This window comes from Coregonus clupeaformis, chromosome 6, assembly GCF_020615455.1.
Source record: "Coregonus clupeaformis isolate EN_2021a chromosome 6, ASM2061545v1, whole genome shotgun sequence".
Lineage (NCBI taxonomy): Eukaryota > Metazoa > Chordata > Actinopteri > Salmoniformes > Salmonidae > Coregonus > Coregonus clupeaformis.
Window position 1 is genome coordinate 25311576 of NC_059197.1, and position 19214 is coordinate 25330789.

The window sequence follows — 19214 nt, forward strand, 5'->3', positions numbered from 1 at the left end:
CCCAAAAATGCTGGTTTATAATGTTACTGTATAGATTCATGGTTAAGCCGTTATACTGTAGATATACAATATAGAGTGCCTTCAGAAAGTATTCACTCCCCTTGACTTTTTCCACATTTTCTTGTGTTACAGCCTGCAATTATAATGGATTACATTTAGATTTGGTCACTGGCCTACACACAATACCCCATAATGTCAAAGTAGAATTATGTTTTAATTTTTTTTTACAAATTAATAAGAGATGAAAAGCTGAAATGTCTTGAGTCAATAAGTATTTAACCCCTTTGTTATGGCAAGTCTAAATAAGTTCAGGAGTATAAATGTCACGGTTTCGGCCGAGGCTGCTCCTTCTCCTTGTTCGGGCAGGCTTCGGCGGTCGTCGTCTCCGGAGTACTAGCTGCCACCGTTCGTTGTTTCTGTGTTTGTTTGGTTTGGTCTGTTTTGGTACACCTGTTTCTCATTTTGTCTTGATTATGTGTCCTTTATGTTCCCGTTGTTTCTGTCTTGTGGTTTTGTGTAGTTGTTCCTTGTCAGCTGGTGCTTCCAGTCAGTTAGTGCTCTATTTTGTATTAGATAGAGAGTCCGCACTTGTTGTGCGTGTTTGCTGTGTTTTGCATTTATACGCTGTGTGCGTTATTTTTCTCGTGCCTCCGGCTTTGTTTTGTAGCCGTTCTTTTGTGCACTTTACTAAAGTATTTTTGGACTAGCATCTGTGTCCTGCATCTGATTCCTACACCACACCTACGCCCGCTCTGACAATAAATATGTTTAACAAGTCATATAATAAGTTCCATGGACTCACTCTGTGTGCAATAATAGTTTTTAACATGATTTTTGAATGACTACCTCATCTCTGTACCTCACACATACAATTATCTGTAACGTCCCTCAGTCGAGCAGTGAATTTCAAACACAGATTCAAACACAAAGGCCAGGGAGGCTTTCCAATGCCTCGCAAAGAAGGTAGATGGGTAGGGGAAAAAAGCAGACATTGAATATCCCTTTGAGCATAGTGAAGTTATTAATTACTCTACACAGATACATGTGTCCTTCCTAACTCAGTTGCCGGAGAGGAAGGAAACCGCTCAGGGATTTCACCATGAGGCCAATGGTGACTTTAAAACAGTTACAGAGTTTAATGGCTGTGATAGGAGAAAACTTAGGATGGATCAACAACATTGTAGTTACTCCACAATACAAACATAATTGACAGAGTGAAAAGAAGGAAGACTGTACAGAATAAAAATATTCCAAAACATGCATCCTGTTTGCAACAATGCACTAAAGTAATACTGCAAAAGCAATTCACTTTTTGTCCTGAATAACAAGTGTTATGTTTGGGTTAAATCCAATACAACCCATTACTGAGTACCACTTTCCATATTTTCAAGCATAGTGGAGGCTGCATCATGTTGTGGCTATGCTCATAATCATTAAGGACTTTTTCAGGATAAAAAATACATGGAATGGAGCTAAGCACAAGCAAAATCCTAGAGGAAAACCTGGTTCAGTCTGCTTTCCACCAGACACTGGGAGATGAATTCACCTTTCAGCAGGACAATAACCTAAAACACAAGGCCAAAACCACACTGGAGTTGCTTACTGAGAAGACAGTAACTGTTCCTGAGTTACAGTTTTGACTTTAATCTGCTTGAAAATATATGGCAAGATCTGCAAATAGCTGTCTAACAATGATCAACAACCTATATGACAAAGTATGAAGAATTTTGAAAATAATAATGGGCAAATGTTGCACATTTGTGGAAAGCTCTTAGAGAGTTACACAGAAAGACTCACAGCTGTAATCGGTGACAAAGGTAATTCTAACATGTATTGACTCAGGGGGTTGAATACTTATCTAATCAAGATATATTAGTGTTTTATTTTTCTTATTTTTTTTTTTACAAATAATATATATTTTTTACTTTGTCATTACAGAGTATTTTGTGTAAATCTCAATTAAATCCATTTGAATCCCACTTCGTAACACAAGATGTGGAAAAAGTAAAGGGGTGTGAATACTTTCTTAAGGCACTCTACAGTACATGCAGGGGATTAACATAGAACGTAAATGGAATGCTGCAAGCTGATCTTGAGTATTGAAGTTGAAAATGATTATCTATAGATATTAAGCCTTTAAAAAACAAAGAAAATGACAGATGTAATTCATAGGGCTGTCAGAGTTAATCAGTTAACTCAAGTTAACTTATTGTAATTTTTGTGCACAATTATTATTTTTAAAGCTAAAAGCATTCACAATACACTGCAAACATAATAGATACAGCTAAAAATATCAATGCAATGTAAAAACAAGTTGACACTGAGGTAACAGAAAGTTTGCTTTCTCAATTTACCAATTTTTCTCACCATTACTTCAGAGAAAATCAAGATATCAATGTTCATGTAATGGTTTTGTAAAAAAAAATCTTAAATTACAGCTGAATTTGAGATTAATTGTGATTTTTTGTAATTGTTTGACAGCCCTAGTAATCCATAACAAGATGTTTTAAAGAAATTGAATTAAATAATGAGAAAATTATATTTCCAACTACATTTTTGTCAACATTTGAGTAGCTTTATTTTTTGTACCCTATCAATTTGTTGTGATGCAGTTCATTTCATAAAACTAATTATCTTAAAAATCAAAAAAATTTGTTTACAGCCTATTTCTCTCCCACTCTTTCGAAGATCAGAGAAATTGGATCCAGAAATGTGCATGATGCCAACTAAGGGGGTTTAATTTTCCAATCGACAGACAGGACACATCACTTATAATTCTCAGAATGGATTAACACATTTAATGGTGTGGGTTTGGGAGACCGTAATATGTAGGGCACTCAGTAATCAAAATTGCAATATGTCGGATTTTATGATGTCCTTCGCCCACCTACCCTGGCTTTATTTCAACAGGGATTCGTTTTATTATCCCCGCTCTAAATGTGTGCTGCCAATGACAACCAAACAGGGTCAATACTGTAAGATGTGCAGCTCTGGCTGCTGGGGGAGACTGACTGGTTCTCACCAGATTTCCTTCACCAGAATAGAAAACAGACATTTCCAGGTTTAGAGTTTTCAGACACCATCTCCTTTACCATAGTATCTAGTACACAGTAAATGGATGTATTATGGAGTATCATCAGGCATATGGGAGAAATTTGAAGGAATCTCTCAACAATGGTCAACATTGGACAAATACACCAGACAAAGTCTCTGAAACAGGTAAGGTCCTCTCTCATCTGAATATAATCCATAGTGAACAGAGTATGTTGGATGGGTAAGAACATATCCCCTTACCAAAAACCTTTGCAAGACCCCATCCTTTTGTCTCATTCATGGCCTGTTGAATCCATATAAAGGTCCTTGGTACCCTCAAATATGTTAGTAGGAAGACCACTGTCCTGACAGAATGAACATGATGCAAGGTACTTTATACCCCTTCAGATAGAATGTAGGATATGATCAATAATAATATTATAAATGTAATCAAATGACTAGAAATATATTGGATGCATCCTTTTGCTGGCAGTAGGTATATTGCTAGTAGTGCAATTAGAGAAAATGACTGTAGATAGATTGGTTCTGGGTATTTTTTTATCTGTGTGTGTGTGTGTGTGTGTGTTTGTTTGTCTACTCAGTCTTGCAGGGTGGTGTGTGGGCAGCGCTGCTCTGGCCCTGTCTGCTCTCCCTGGGTGTCCCTCTGGAGTGTAAGGATGAGCAGGGCAGCATCACACGCTGTGCCTCCATCTCCCAGGAGAAACTACTGGACCGGGTCATCCAACATGCCGAGCTCATCTACCGCGTCTCTGAGGAGTCCTGTACTCTGTTTGTGAGTACCACACTACTCCTACGTACTTCCTACATTTTCAACGTACCTCCTCTAACAGTACTCACTGAAGAAATGTGTTCATTCATATCTGTCATATCTGTCTGCACATTATATGTGCCCTGTGTTTTGGGGAAGTCCTATGGAAATAATTACCCTACCAATCTCTTTGCTATATGCTCCACCAATATAACCAACACCTTCTAGCTTCAAAGTAGTTTCCCAACTCTCCTCAGACAAAGAATGATTTATTGAAGGTATAGAATCAAGACCATGCTGATAATGATATACTGTGCTGTGAATTCATATTGTGGTTTTCAGTAGCAGGAAAGCCCATACGGTAGGGAACCAGCATCAGCTTTGAAATGGAAACATCATGTATCTCCTCGTTATTGGCAGTGGTGGAAAAAGTACCCAATTTTCATACTTGAGTAAAAGTATAGATACCTTAATAGAAAGTTACTCAAGTAAAAGTGAAAGTCAGCCAGCAAAATACTACTTGAGTAAAAGTCTAAAAGTATTTGGTTTTAAATATACTTAAGTATCAAAAGTAAATGTAATTGCTAAAATGTACTTAAGTATCAAAATAAAAATATAAATATAAATCATTTAAAATTCCTTATATCAAGCAAAGCAGACAGCACCATTTTCTTGTTTTTAAAATGTATGTATAGCCAGGGGCACACTCCAACACTCAGACGTTATTTTCAAAAGATGCATTTGTGTTTAGTGAGTCCGCAGGCCAGAGGCAGTAGGGATGATAAGTGCGTGGATTTTACAATTGTCCTGTCCTGCTTAGCAATCAAAATGTAACGAGTACTTTTGGTTGTCAGGGAAAATGTATGGAGTAAAAAGTACAATATTTTATTTAGGAATGTAGTGAAGCAAAAGTAAAAGTTGTCAAAAATATAAATAGTAAAGTACAGATACTCCAAAAAACTACTTAAGTAGTACTTTAAAGTATTTTTACTTAAGTACTTTACACCACTGGTTATTGGAAAGACACTGCATGAGGCCAACAGATGAGAACAAGTTGAAGAAGAAAACACCAGCCGCTCTGCTTGTAGCTCAGTTGACAGACGGCTCGTCTCTATTGGCTGGAGTTAGGCGAGCATGAGTCAGTGTTTATCTGACATGTTGTTCATTGTTCCCTGTCTGTTTGATACATAGGAGGAGATGTTTGTCCCTATCCCCATGCGCTCCCAGAGGAACCAGGCAGGATACACGTGCGCCACCAAAGCCTTCCCCATCCCCGGCTCCAAGAGTGAAATCCAGCAGATCTCGGTGAGCAGATGAGAGCTGGGCGCTCCACGGTTCTCTCTCTCTCTCTCTCTCTCTCTCTCTCTCTCTCTCTCTCTCTCTCTCTCTCTCTCTGTTTGTTTGGGCTTTTGTCTTAATTTCCTGCGATTGAGATGTCTTCCTTCTATGATTGTGGGACTCCACACACACACACACACGCACGCTCGCACACACATGTGTCTGTGTGTGTAGCCCCAAAACACAAAACAGAATTAGCGGTGCATAGAAACAGCACGTCGCTTTGCAGTTATGGTCACTTAACATATGAGTGAGTCTTCTGTCTCTGTAGTGCCATCTTCTGTGGTGGATTGTTTTGGCCCATTGAACAAAAGTTGGGCCTAATTATTCTTGAGAAGTCTTGAAAATGTCCCTTGGTGCCACCATTATAATTATTGTTATTATTTTGTTGTTGTTGTATTTTTACCTTTATTTTGACAGGGAAGTAATACTGACACTAGGGTCTCTTTTACAGATGAGCCCTGATTAAATACATCAAACACATATAATATACACAATTACAAAACATATTAAGATAAACAGACACATTTATCAACATAGAGGTCTCCGATGATTACTCTGAACTGACCAAGGGGGGCCAGAACATCTAATTACAGAGAGCTCTGTAAGTTGCTCCACATATAGGGATAAAAAAAAAACTAAAAGCAGGTTTACCCAACTCTGTGGAGACCGAAAGGGCCTCCAGTGTTATCCAAGCCTGAGACCGGATTTTGGTAATTTGTAAGTCTTAATTGAATTAATGATGATAGATACAAAGGACGTTTCTGCATGATTGCTTTGTAGATAAACACAAGAAAATACTGCTCTTTCCTTACATACAAAGAGGCCCAACACACTTTTTGATATAGAACACAAAGGTGAGTTCAATAACCATCATCGGTAATCAACCTAAGGGGACAATGGAAAACAGCATTTAATGGTTTAAGTGTAGCTGCTGTTGCATGAACATAAATCAATAATCTAAAATAGACATAAAAATGGCCTGGACAATTTCCTTCCTATTAACAAAAGTCATAGATGCTTTGTTTCTGTAAAATAGACCTTCTTTGAACTACAACTTCTTCACCAGCTCAGTGACATGTTTTAAAAGGACAGTTTGTCATCAAGCCAGCTACCAATATTCATTTAAGTCTGGGTTATGGGTCCTAGAAAAAAAACATGCATTTTGTTTTGCTTGCATTTAGCGCTAACTTTAGATTCAATAGTGACCTCTGCAGTGCTTAAAAATCTGACTTCAAATGTGAAAAGGCTTGGCCAACCGATGGAGCAATGGAATACAACACTGTATCATTTGCATGCAAATGAATATATATATATATATATATATATATATATATTTTTTTTTTCAGCATTACCAATGTTATTTATATACAGTGAGGGAAAAAAGTATTTGATCCCCTGCTGATTTTGTACGTTTTCCCACTGACAAAGAAATGATCAGTCTATAATTTTAATGGTAGGTTTATTTGAACAGTGAGAGACAGAATAACAACAGAAAAATCCAGAAAAACTCATGTAAAAAATGTTATAAATTGATTTGCATTTTAAGGAGGGAAATAAGTATTTGACCCCCTCTCAATCAGAAAGATTTCTGGCTCCCAGGTGTCTTTTATACAGGTAACGAGCTGAGATTAGGAGCACACTCTTAAAGGAAGTGCTCCTAATTTCAGCTTGTTACCTGTATAAAAGACACCTGTCCACAGAAGCAATCAATCAATCAGATTCCAAACTTTCCACCATGGCCAAGACCAAAGAGCTCTCCAGGAATGGGCTACAATACCATCGCCAAGCAGCTTGGAAGAAACACACAATAACTGTCAATCTCCCTTGGCCTGGGTCTCCATGCAAGATCTCACCTCGTGGAGTTGCAATGATCATGAGAACGGTGAGGAATCAGCACAGAACTACACGGGAGGATCTTGTCAATGATCTCAAGGCAGCTGGGACCATAGTCACCAAGAAAACAATTGGTAACACACTACGCCGTGAAGGACTGAAATCCTGCAGCGCCCGCAAGGTCCCCCTGCTCAAGAAAGCACATATACAGGCCCGTCTGAAGTTTGCCAATGAACATCTGAATGATTCAGAGGAGAACTGGGTGAAAGTGTTGTGGTCAGATGAGACCAAAATGGAGCTCTTTGGCATCAACTCAACTCGCCGTGTTTGGAGGAGGAGGAATGCTGCCTATGACCCCAAGAACACCATCCCCACCCTCAAACATGGAGGTGGAAACATTATGCTTTGGGGGTGTTTTTCTGCTAAGGGGACAGGACAACTTCACCGCATCAAAGGGACGATGGATGGGGCCATGTACCGTCAAATCTTGGGTGAGAACCTCCTTCCCTCAGCCAGGGCATTGAAAATGGGTCGTGGATGGGTATTCCAGCATGACAATGACCCAAAACACACGGCCAAGGCAACAAAGGAGTGGCTTAAGAAGAAGCACATTTAGGTCCTGGAGTGGCCTAGCCAGTCTCCAGACCTTAATCCCATAGAAAATCTGTGGAGGGAGCTGAAGGTTCGAGTTGCCAAACGTCAAGCTCGAAACCTTAATGACTTGGAGAAGATCTGGAAATAGGAGTGGGACAAAATCCCTCCTGAGATGTGTGCAAACCTGGTGGCCAACTACAAGAAACGTCTGACCTCTGTGATTGCCAACAAGGGTTTTGCCACCAAGTACTAAGTCATGTTTTGCAGAGGGGTCAAATACTTATTTCCCTCATTAAAATGCAAATCAATTTATAACATTTTTGACATGCGTTTTTCTGGATTTTTCTGTTGTTATTCTGTCTCTCACTGTTCAAATAAACCTACCATTAAAATTATAGACTCATCATGTCTTTGTCAGTGGGCAAACGTACAAAATCAGCAGGGGATCAAATACTTTTTCCCCTCACTGTAGACTGTAAACAGTAGTGGCCCTAGTATCGAACCTTGGGGCACCTCCTAATGTAATTCAAGGAACTCAGATTTGACCCCATCTACCTTGATGGCCTGAGTTCTGTCCTTGAGATAGTTATGAAATCATTGGCAAGCATCAGTACCCAACCCTATCGAGGACAGCTTATTCAACAGAATAGCATGGTCTACAGTATTAAAAGCTTTTGATAAGACTACAAACATGGCAGCACAATTATTTCTATCATCTAAGGCATTTGCAATATAATTTACAACAAACATGGTAGCCATAGTGGTGCTATGTTTAGGTCTGAATCTGGATTGATAACGTAGCTGTTTGTTGATCAATGATTCTAATATTTTCGCAAGACAAGGGAGCCTGGAAATGGGTTGATCATTATCGAGATCCTTATTATCCCCGCCCATTTGGAGTGGTAGCGCACACTTTTGGAATATTTCCTGAAACTAAAGTTTAAAAAAAAAAAGTGTGTTACTGAGCCAGCAATGAGAGGTGCTGCATACTGAAGCAAAGACGGGTCCAAATTGTCAGCCCCTATGACTTCTTGGTGTCAATAGCTAATAAGACATCAAGAACTTCTGTCTCTGTGAGTTGCAGAAAATAAAAACCCTGATTAGCATTTCCCAAGCCAAGTGAGGTTTACTGATCATCCATCGAGGCAACTGGAGGCTGTATGTGGGAAGAACAGTCAACTAACTGGCCAAGACCAGTATGACCAGCTGAGATAAAAATGCTGATTAAAATCATCACAAATGTTAACTATTTCAGTATGATGCAGGAGTCTAAAATGACTTGCTTAGGCAGGGAAGTAGAAGAATTACCCTGCTTTAGTGAATTAACGGTTTTCCAGAATTTAGAGGGATCACTAACAGAGTCTTCCATAGCGCTAAGGAAATAGTTTGATTTGGCCTGTTTAACCATGGCAGTTCACCTATTTCTCAATTGCCTAAATAGCTGCCAATTAGCTAACGAGCTAGTTTGTCTAGCCTTAACACAGGCCTGATTTATCAAGAAGAAGTCTGAGAGTTTAGGAGAGTACCATGGATTCATTCAGTTGTTGACTCTGAGTCGCTTGAGAGGGGCATGTTTATTACATTTACATTTTAGTCATTTAGCAGACGCTCTTATCCAGAGCGACTTACAGTTAGTGATTAAATCTTTTTTTTTTATACTGGCCCATCCAGAGAGGTAAAAATTGACGAGAAAAAGTGCCAAAACAGGGTCTGGTATGCAGTATGCAATTATACGAGGGTCAGAATTTTTCAATTTGCAAGCATAGGGCAGTGGTCGCTGATATAATTTGAAAAAACACCACTAACCAATTACTTATGGGGATAGTTAGTCAGGATAAGGTCAATCAATGAGGAGTTTGATAGGTTCTTTAATCCGAGAGGTTTTCGTTATCCGCCGAGTGGAGATGAACTCAAGACAGATATTCTTAAACTGATCTGAGGCATGTATAAGCTAATCAGGATTAAGATCTCCTAACACAACCAGTTCAGATACAAGAAAGGGTTTTAAATAATCTGAAATAATACCAACAGCCTCTGCCAAAAGCGGCTGGGGGGCGGTAAACCACAGCAATATACAGTACCTGTCAAAAGTTTGGACACACCAACTCATTCAATGGTTTTTCTTTATTTTTACTATTTTCTACATTGTAGAATAATAGTTAAGACATCAACACTATGAAATAACACATATGGAAAAAGTGTTAAGCAAATCAAAATATATTTGAGATTCTTCAAAATAGCCACCCTTTGCCTTGATGACAGCTTTGCACACTCTTGGCATTCTCTCAACCAGCTTCATGAGGTAGTCACCTGCAATACATTTCAATTAACAGGTGTGCCTTCTTAAAAGTTAATATGTGGAATTTCTTTCCTTCTTTCTTGAGCCAATGAGTTGTGTTGTGACAAGGTAGATAGCCCATTTGGTAAAAGACCAAGTCCATATTATGGCAAGAACAGCTCAAATAAGCAAGGAGAAACGACAGTCCATCATTACTTAGACATGAAGGTCAGTCAACCCGGAACATTTCAAGAACTTTGAAAGTTTCTTCAAGTGCAGTCGCAAAAACCATCAAGCGCTATGATGAAACTGGCTCTCATGAGGACCACCACAGGAAAGGAAGACCCAGAATTACCTCTGCTGCAGAGGAGAAGTTCATTAGAGTTACCAGCCTCAGAAATTGCAGCCCAAATAAATAATTCACAGAGTTCAAGTAATAGACACATCTCAACAGCAACTATTCAGAGGAGACTGCGTTAATCAGGCCTTCATGGACGAATTGCTGCAAAGAAACCACTACTAAAGGACACCAATAAGAAGAAGAGACTTGCTTGTGCCAAAAAACATGAGCAATGGACATTAGACCGGTGGAAATCTGTCCTTTGGTCTGATGAGTCCAAATTTGAGATTTTTGGTTCCAACCGCTGTGTCTTTGTGAGACGCAGAGTAGGTGAACGGATGATCTCTCCATGCGTAGTTCCCATGATGAAGCATGGAGGAGGAGGTGGGATGGTGTGGGGGTGCTTTGCTGGTGACACTGTCAGTGATTTATTTACAATTCAAGGCACACTTAACCATCATGGCTACCACAGCATTCTGCAGCAATACGCCATCCCATCTGGTTTGCGCTTAGTAGGACTATCATTTGTTTTTCAACAGGACAATGACCCAACACACCCCCTGGCTGTGTAAGGGCTATTTTACCAAGAAGGAGAGTGCTGCATCAGATGACCTGGCCTCCACAATCACCCAACCTCAACCCAATTGAGATGGTTTAGGATGAGTTGGACCGCAGAGTGTAGGAAAAGTAGCCAACAAGTGCTCAGCATATGTGGGAACTCCTTCCAGACTGTTGGAAAAGCATTCCAGGTGAAGCTGGTTGAGAGAATGCCAAAAATCTAAAATATATTTTGATTTGTTTAACACTTTTTTGGTTACTACATGATTCCATATGTGTTATTTCTTAGTTTTGATGTCTCACTATCATTCTACAATGTAGAAAATAGTAATAACAACGAAAAACGCTTGAATGAGTAGGTGTGTCCAAACTTTTGAATGGTACTGTATATATGCACTTTTTGGCTTGTGGACACTTTTATAACTAACAGCTTACACATTTTGGGGACAGAGATGCTAAGAGAGCATGTTGCCATAAGGGAAGATCTTACCTAAATAGCCACCCCTCCCCCCTTTTGTGTCTGTCACATCTGAAAATGTTGTAGTCCGCAATGGCAAAGTCCTTATCCATAATCAAATAATTCAGCCAGGTCTTTGAGATAACCAGAACGTCTGGGCCAGTGTCATGCACCCAGACATCCAGAAAGTCCAGTTTAGACATCAGGCTTCGCACGTTTATATGTAACAGTCCAAGCCCTGTGCGAGATTTGAAAACAGCAGGAGTATCCATAGTGTCACAGGAGTCAATAGAACTGGATGAGCTAGGCACAATATGCTTCCTAATTGGATTCAAAGTTAGAGAGCTAATAGTAGAATTCAGGTAACTGTGCACAGGATTACTATTGACAACACGCCTATGCTTATGAGCACATGTAGCAAAACAATAGCTTGATATAAAACTATTAATACCATAGGTGGAGCTAACAGTGGGTTCCTTAAGGGCGCTAACAGAGCTATCAATGGAAATTAAATTAACAGGCACAGAATTGCTATGTACAATACTCCTATTAACATGGGAAGCTGTGGCGGAATGATATCGGAGTAGATACCTTTCAGGAGCTTGATTTGACCAGTCAATGCCTCAGTGCTGCCTTGTAGTGTTTGGACAGGATCCAGGCACCCAAATGATTAGGGTGGATCCCATCCTCCTTATAGAGCATCCTCTGCTTCAAAAAGGTGTCAGAATTGTCTACAAAAGTTACACCCAAGGAGCTGCAGTAGTCACGTAGCCAGTTGTGAAGTGCTATTAGCCTGCAAAAACATTTTTGGGGTGTTCAGCAGAGACCCAATCAATTCTTCAAAATCCTGTTTCAGCCGTTCCGAGATACCATTCCTAATGTCATTAAATCCCACATGGACTACAACAGCATCAATCTCCATGTGCTGACATAGAACGGTGGGGAGCAGCCTAGTAATATCCTGTACCAGGGTAGCACATGGTTTTTGCTCCAGAAACCGAGACGTTTCTTACCATAGAGCTGCCTAAGAACACTGCCGGCAAGATGGAAGAGGAAATCTGCCCATTCCTACACATAGCATGACTCGGGAGACCCATCGAGGACTTGCGAGAGGCAGAAACTTGCACGCTCGCAACTCCTGGCACCCGGTTCGAGCCTGCCATAACCAACGAAGCCTCATTCACCGTAGAAGCCAGAACAGGGGACGAAGGCGCAGATACCTCCGGAACCGATCTCAAAGTGGAAGCCCCCAGGTATGAGGGTAACGGAACCTCCAGATTCAGGGCAGCAAAGCTGTTTGAAGTCTGTATCCGGTCCGGGCTTCCCACCGCCAAGGAGGCCCCTACTGCCAAAGGCCGCTACTTTCGACTTCCACGACGAGTGACGTGCCTCCATGGCTGGTTGGCATGGTCAAGAAAATAAGCATCCTCTAAGTCATCCAGAAGCATCCTACCAACACCATTTTCCAGCTACTGGAGTAGAAGAGAAAGAGAAAGTAGGCGGACGTGGATTCCCCAGTAGCTTGTGTAAGTTCGCTATTTGTTTGCTAAGAGTAGCCACTTCGCCTCTGTAGTCATCTGCGAGCAAACAGTTGCTACATTGAAAGTCCAGACAGTCCACATTGCCCCAGATTAGAGCACTGTAGCGTTGAAACCATTAATTAGCTACCTCCATTTCAAACTACAGGCTAGCTAGGCTAACTGGTCTTCTGTGTCTCTCTTCTTGACAGGAATTTACTAAAAGTTTGCTATAAGCTACAGTGGGTTTGCAAATACAGCCCGCACCCCGCCTCCCAAAACAAGCACAGACCGTGAAATGGCAAACACAAAAGCAACAAACATCTGAGTCACACGCCAGTATGGCAAACACAGAGAAAGCGGAGCGCTTGCTCACTGTTTGGATCCTGGCTGCACATACACCATTCAAGCGGGAGATGACCAAGACCACCTTTAACTGTGATCCTGCCAGGGCCAAACTCTTTAGCTTTAAGGTCAGCTAAGTCCGTGAGTTGGAAACTAAGCAGCAGCACTTATATAAAGGTTGAGGTGGGAAAATGTGGATTGCTCAAACATAAATATCTATAAGTATTCCTCTACAACGTACAAATGACAAGTGGAACACTGTGAGTTCGGAGCAGGAAGACGATAATTGTTCACTACTGTAACTGCTAGCTGAACACCAGAACTCCCTCTGCATTCTACACTAAATGCCAAAAAGTTTAATTGAGTACAGAAAAACAATTTCCTTGTACTTTTAGCACTGTAATGTTTCTGTCAGATAGATCGATGACTTTACTGTTGAAGGTATTGCCTCTGTGCCTCTGTGCCTCTGTGCCTCTGTGATTTGAGGGTAATTATTTTTAGGTTAGTATGTAATTGCTATAGCTGAATCCAGTTACATAACTATATTAAAACTGCACAATAATACAGTGCTGTTCAGTACACAATGGTCACAAAACTCAAACTGTGCTCCATAAACTGTGTTGTGCAGGACAAGTGGCTCCTTCACTCTGTCCTAATGCTGGTCCAGTCCTGGATTGAGCCATTGGTGTACCTGCAAACCACCTTGGATCGTTATGACGACGCCCCTGACACTCTACTCAACAAGACCAAATTGGTGTCGGAAAAACTCCTTAGTTTAGAACAAGGAGTCGTGGTCCTCATCAGGAAGGTACTTCAGTATCATTACTCTAATACTTGTGGCCTTTAGGCATTGTTAAGCCCAATGCATTTTCACACAATGCAAATCCATTAGCACTCATTTGCTCACATCTCTTACTCCTCTATCAATGCCTCATTTCCTTGCCATCACCTCTCTCTCTCTCTCTCTCTCTCTCTCTCTCTCTCTCTCTCTCTCTCTCTCTCTCTCTCTCTCTCTCTCTCTCTCTCTCTCTCTCTCATCCCCCTGTCTACTCTGTCCTGTCCTTCCTGCGTACTATAGATGCTGGACGAGGGCATGCTGACCACCTCCTACTACGAGCAGGGCGTGGCTCCATACGACATGCAGTCTGAGGTGCTGGAGTCAGTTCCGAGGGACTACACTCTTCTCAGCTGCTTCAAGAAGGACGCGCACAAGATGGAGACCTTCCTCAAGCTCCTCAAGTGTCGCCAGACTGACAAATACAGCTGTTTCCTTTACTAGAGAACAACTATTCCCACCCCATTCGAACCCCTACTATTATATGGACTAAACAAGACACTACCCCTCAATAATGAGGCTAGCATTAAACATTTTAACTCCCTGCTTCTGGTGCCCCCGCATTTGCCGTAAACACATAGTGAGGTCGAATGATATGACCACTGCCTTAGGGTGTCTAACCTCATGCCTGGTGCATTACAGTATGTTAGCAACTGACTGTTTCCAAACATTTTCGTATATGCAACACTAAGTAGGTGTAATGGTTTGCCACTTTATTTGAAAAGCTGCATTTTATATGTTCCTTTATATATTTTTAACCTGGCAAGGCGAAGTCCCAAAGGATGATTTGCATCTTGCTCTATGAAAAAAAAAAATCTGCATATTTTGCGATTGATTTCAATTTCCTTTGTTCTTAACTGGAGTTTGTATTCCTCCCTGGTTCTGCACTATTTTGATTATTTCTGTGGCCCCTTGTGTATTCGGAGAGATCCTGTTCTTCTAGTTGAGCTGGCTTCACCTCTGCATTAGTGAAATGGAACACACTCGGTAGGAAACCGGAGTCAAAGGAAGCTACAGACAAAGAGAAGAGCTGGAGATATTCTGACAGGGAGAGAAGAGATCAAAAAAATAAGAGCGTACTGCAGGAGGAATTGGAGAGGAGAGTACAAAAATATATATGTTTGTTGGACAGGATATGAATTTGCATTATTTTTAATTATGCCCATACCAGATGGTGTTTATCTCAAATTTACACAGAGGTCAGAATGAGGTCTAAGTAAGGACTATTTTTAGAGTGTAACATACCTTGATGATGCGTGTAACTGGCAAGACAAAAATAGTAAAAAAAATTTGTCATGATAGTCACTAAACATTTCCCAGAATTTATGGAAGTTATGGAATCATACTTTTTGTCAATTTGATGGACAATCGATTTGTCTTTACTATTTTAAATGGAACATTGCTGGAGGGTTAGCATGAAACTGTTCCATTGGTCCAATGGTAATGCTTAGCAAATAGTAGAGGTATTCATGTGCCATAAACAAATTAAAGGACATAACAATCAGTCACTGAAGAGTTGCAAGAAGGGAATTTTCCCTGAACTGAAATGTTGGCTTTGTGAGAATGCTTTTGGTCAAAGATATGGTTCAAAAAATATTCTTAGCTATGCAGAGAAGCTAGAGGAAGTATCTCTGAAGGACGACGAAATGGAAGAGAGAAAAAAAAAAACTGACAGACAGACTAATTACAAACTTGGATTAAAAGCTCCTGTCTACAACCCCAAGGCACCATATTAAACACATCCTCTAGAGTTGTTGTATCCCTATGGCAACACTGATGGTCTGTTATTAAGGAAAACATTGTAAGGGTGGAAAGGGGTACACTGCCCAACACCCCTGCCCTATAACCCATCATCGCTTCTCCTAATACTAAAGTATATCTGGTTTCAGGAAAATGACTCACCTTTTCTGCTGTAAGAGCTCAAAGCTTCCCTTACAGTAACTAGGCAATATGTCAACATTTTCCTTTTTCTCATGAAAAATGTGTTCCTTGAAAATGTCTCAGTTGTAAAATTATCTGTAGATAATAATTACATGTATTACAAGCCACGTTACCAAATTACGGCTTTACTAGAAAAAGGCACAGTATGTTTGTGATTATCAATAAAGACAATAGTTTATGTTGCAAATTTGATATTATGTAAATGGTGTTTCATTTTATTGGTGTGTTGATATGACTCTTTTGGACTACATCAGTGGTTCCCAAACCAAGTGGTTTTGTTGTAATGTTTGAGTCACTCAGATATCACATTAACACACATAAGACTGGGGGGGGGGGTTGGTGTTCCCCAATAATGGTTGGGGGCCGAGAAAAAGTTTGGGAACCGCTGGGCTACATGATTGCCCTCTCCTTCACACCCCATTGCACCAGGTGGCAGCAGTGCTCTGTCTTCAAGATCTTTTGATCTGAGAAGATTGCAGTTTGCTCAGTCCGTTTAAAATACACCCTTTGATCTAGGCCTACATGTAACTTAAGATACCTACTATTGAGAGCAAAATGTATATGTAGCAGTGGAATTCTGACGTGTAATAGAACTGGACACGTGCTTTTGAACATTTGACACATATTTAAAGCAAACATTTATCATTTAACCTACTGTTTCAGGAAGGAAGGAAAGTGAGATACATTGCAACATGAAATCATATTCAAAGGAACTAGTATGTTCCCTCTCTCTGCATATACGTACAATATATATACTGTATATTTTAGAGTCAGAGGGAATTAGTTCTCAGAGATGCTCATGTAGATGAGACCAGGGTTTGAGCATGCTTATGAGGAAATAACGTTATCCCTCACAGGAAAACTCTGGACTGCAGCAGTGGCTCTGGTTGTGAGTGATTGATTGCCAAAATAAAGAAGCAGAAGTTCTATTAGTCTCTCTGGAGGCCTAAAATAGGCGGTCCTTATTGTTTGTTCCAGTTAACACCCAACATCACACTAACAAGGAGCAACACAATAAAGGAAGAGGCCAACAAAGACAGTTGTTCCTTGTCTGGGTTTCCTGCTAGTAATACAATCCTCTACGAGTGTCTTCTCATCTATAGCTCCTACATGTCAATACCACCCCAGCTCCCTTTATCACAAGATGTAAATCAGCCAGCGGTTGTCACGGCGAATCAAGTGTCAGCGTGGCAAGGGTTTTGCAGGCAGGATGTGGCGGTGGGGCCTAGTGTCAGCAATGTCAGGTTCTGCTTCCTGTGCCCTAATCACTTCAGTATGGGGGCCTAAGCCTCGGGGTGCCTGCCCTGCACACCACCACCACCAGCACCACCCAGGCCGGTCCACTGACAATACCCAGGGAGCAGTAGACCAACCCAGGCCCTCACCCCCACCCGCTCCCCAGGCTTTGCAGCCATAAATATTAAAGATCTGCTATAAGTGACTGGGGGAGGAGGGATGCATGGATGATTTCACAGTCTAACTATTATAACCCAAGGTAAGGAAATCCAGACTGAGTGGCAAGAACTTGTTATTTGATGTGTTTGTGTGTCTATGTGTGTAGAAAAAGAGAGCAGGGAGGGGGAAGGGAACCTCATGTTCTGACGGCCGGGCTGCAGCTCTTTGCTACAAAGCCATTTATATCACGCCACCACAGACCAGAGGGAATGTGACTCAGGCCATGAAAGAATGACAGAGGGCTTCTTATCCTCACTCCAAGAACCCAGGACCACTGTGTCTGTAGCGCACAGAACTATCAGAACACTGTGTGTGTGTGTGTGTGTGTGTGTGTGTGTGTGTGTGTGTGTGTGTGTGTGTGTGTGTGTGTGTGTGTGTGTGTGTGTGTGTGTGTGTGTGTGTGTGTGTGTGTGTGTGGTGAAAAGGTCCAAACATGGAGTAAGGGGCCCATTCAGCCATTACCCCCCCCAAACCCCTCTCCCCCATGTCTTCCCTGGGGGCATCTCAGAGAGGCTGTATGTACGTGTTAGTGGAGGTGAGGTCAGGAGGTCAGGGGGTCAAGCCCCTCCTAACCGTTCCAGTGTGTTGGGAGATGTCAACCCGGGTCCGTCAGGTTGTAATAGCAGGCTAGGGTTTCACCCAGGAAAGCAGCTAGTAAGAAAGAGGAGATATGGGGGACGGCTTAGAACAGAGTGAAGTCTGTGAAACATGTTGAAAGCTTATAGTGAGGTTTGGTGTGACACATTGGTCAAGGAAATGATTTGAACGTATATGACAAATCATGCATTATAATAATGACATATCATAATGCAAAAGATGGTCAAATATCCTCTTGCTTCCATTGTTTCTTTGTTTTATCTCCAAGGCAACCTGTATGCACTGTTTGCTTAGAGAGAGAAATCCTATCAGTCAACCGTTCTTTTACGTTACCATTGTGTACTCTTCTATGTCATTTACAAGAAACAGATGATACAACAATGGTGCAAAACAGTTTGTTGTTGTTTTTAATCTCAGGCAAACAGATGGGCATGCTGAACCCGGCCCTGTGGGTGTCCCCCTTTTGTGGTTTGTGGTGAGTGCGGTGAACTGCAGGATTTACGCCACAAGGAAATGAGGCGATTACCTAGGAGGGTGCAGGGAATGCGCGATGGGTTGTGAACTCAGTGGGGTAGGGACCATCAATCGTCCCCATGTGAAGCTCTGGCCTCCCTCCACTGTTCTGCTGGTCCACTATCTTATCCTGCGGTATATTCCCATGCCACGAATAGACAAAGGTAGGATGGAGTCTGAGTTACTGACATGGACTCTGAGTTAATGACATTGAGTCTGATTTACTGACATGGAGTCTGGGTTACTGACATGGACTCTGAGTTACTGACATTGAGTCTGATTTACTGACATGGAGTCTGGGTTACTTACATGGAGTCTGAGTTACTGACATGGACTCTGAGTTACTGACATGGAGTCTGAGTTACTGACATGGACCTCTGAGTTACTGAGATGGACTATGAGATACTGACATGGACTCTGAGTTACTGACATGGAGTATACGTTACTGACATGGACTCTGAGTTACTGATAATGGACTCTGAGTTACTGACATAGACTCTGAGTTACTCTGAGTTACTGACATGGAGTCTGAGTTAATGACATAGACTCTGAGTTATTGACATTGAGTCTGCGTTAATGACATTGAGTATAAGTTACTGACATGGACTCTGAGTTACTGACATGGAGTTTGAGTTACTGACATGGACTCTGAGTTACTGACATGGGCACTGAGTTACTGACATTGAGTCTGAATTACTGACATGGAGTCTGGGTTACTGACATGGACTATGAGTTACTGACATGGAGGCTGATTTACTGAAATGGAGTCTGAGTTACTGACATGGAATCTGAGTTACTGACATGGAGT

The 19214-nt window shown here is 41.3% G+C and overlaps 1 protein-coding gene across 1 annotated transcript; it reads left to right on the forward strand.

Annotated features, from left to right (window-relative positions):
• Nucleotides 1-3174: 3174 nt before the first annotated feature.
• On the forward strand, nucleotides 3175-15975 carry LOC121568185 (somatolactin-like). The gene is made up of 5 exons (XM_041878750.2): nucleotides 3175-3219; nucleotides 3623-3826; nucleotides 4994-5107; nucleotides 13694-13873; nucleotides 14144-15975. Exons 1-5 carry the CDS (start codon nucleotides 3175-3177, stop codon nucleotides 14342-14344), a joined length of 744 nt encoding a protein of 247 aa, XP_041734684.2. The 3' UTR covers nucleotides 14345-15975.
• The last annotated feature ends 3239 nt before the right edge of the window (nucleotides 15976-19214 follow it).

Coding starts and splice junctions, on each gene's coding strand:
- LOC121568185 (XM_041878750.2), top strand. CDS start 3,175: ATGGTCAACATTGGACAAATACACCAGACAAAGTCTCTGAAACAG. Junction 3,827..4,993: donor AGGAGTCCTGTACTCTGTTT/GTGAGTACCACA, acceptor TTTGATACATAG/GAGGAGATGTTTGTCCCTAT. Junction 13,874..14,143: donor TCGTGGTCCTCATCAGGAAG/GTACTTCAGTAT, acceptor TGCGTACTATAG/ATGCTGGACGAGGGCATGCT.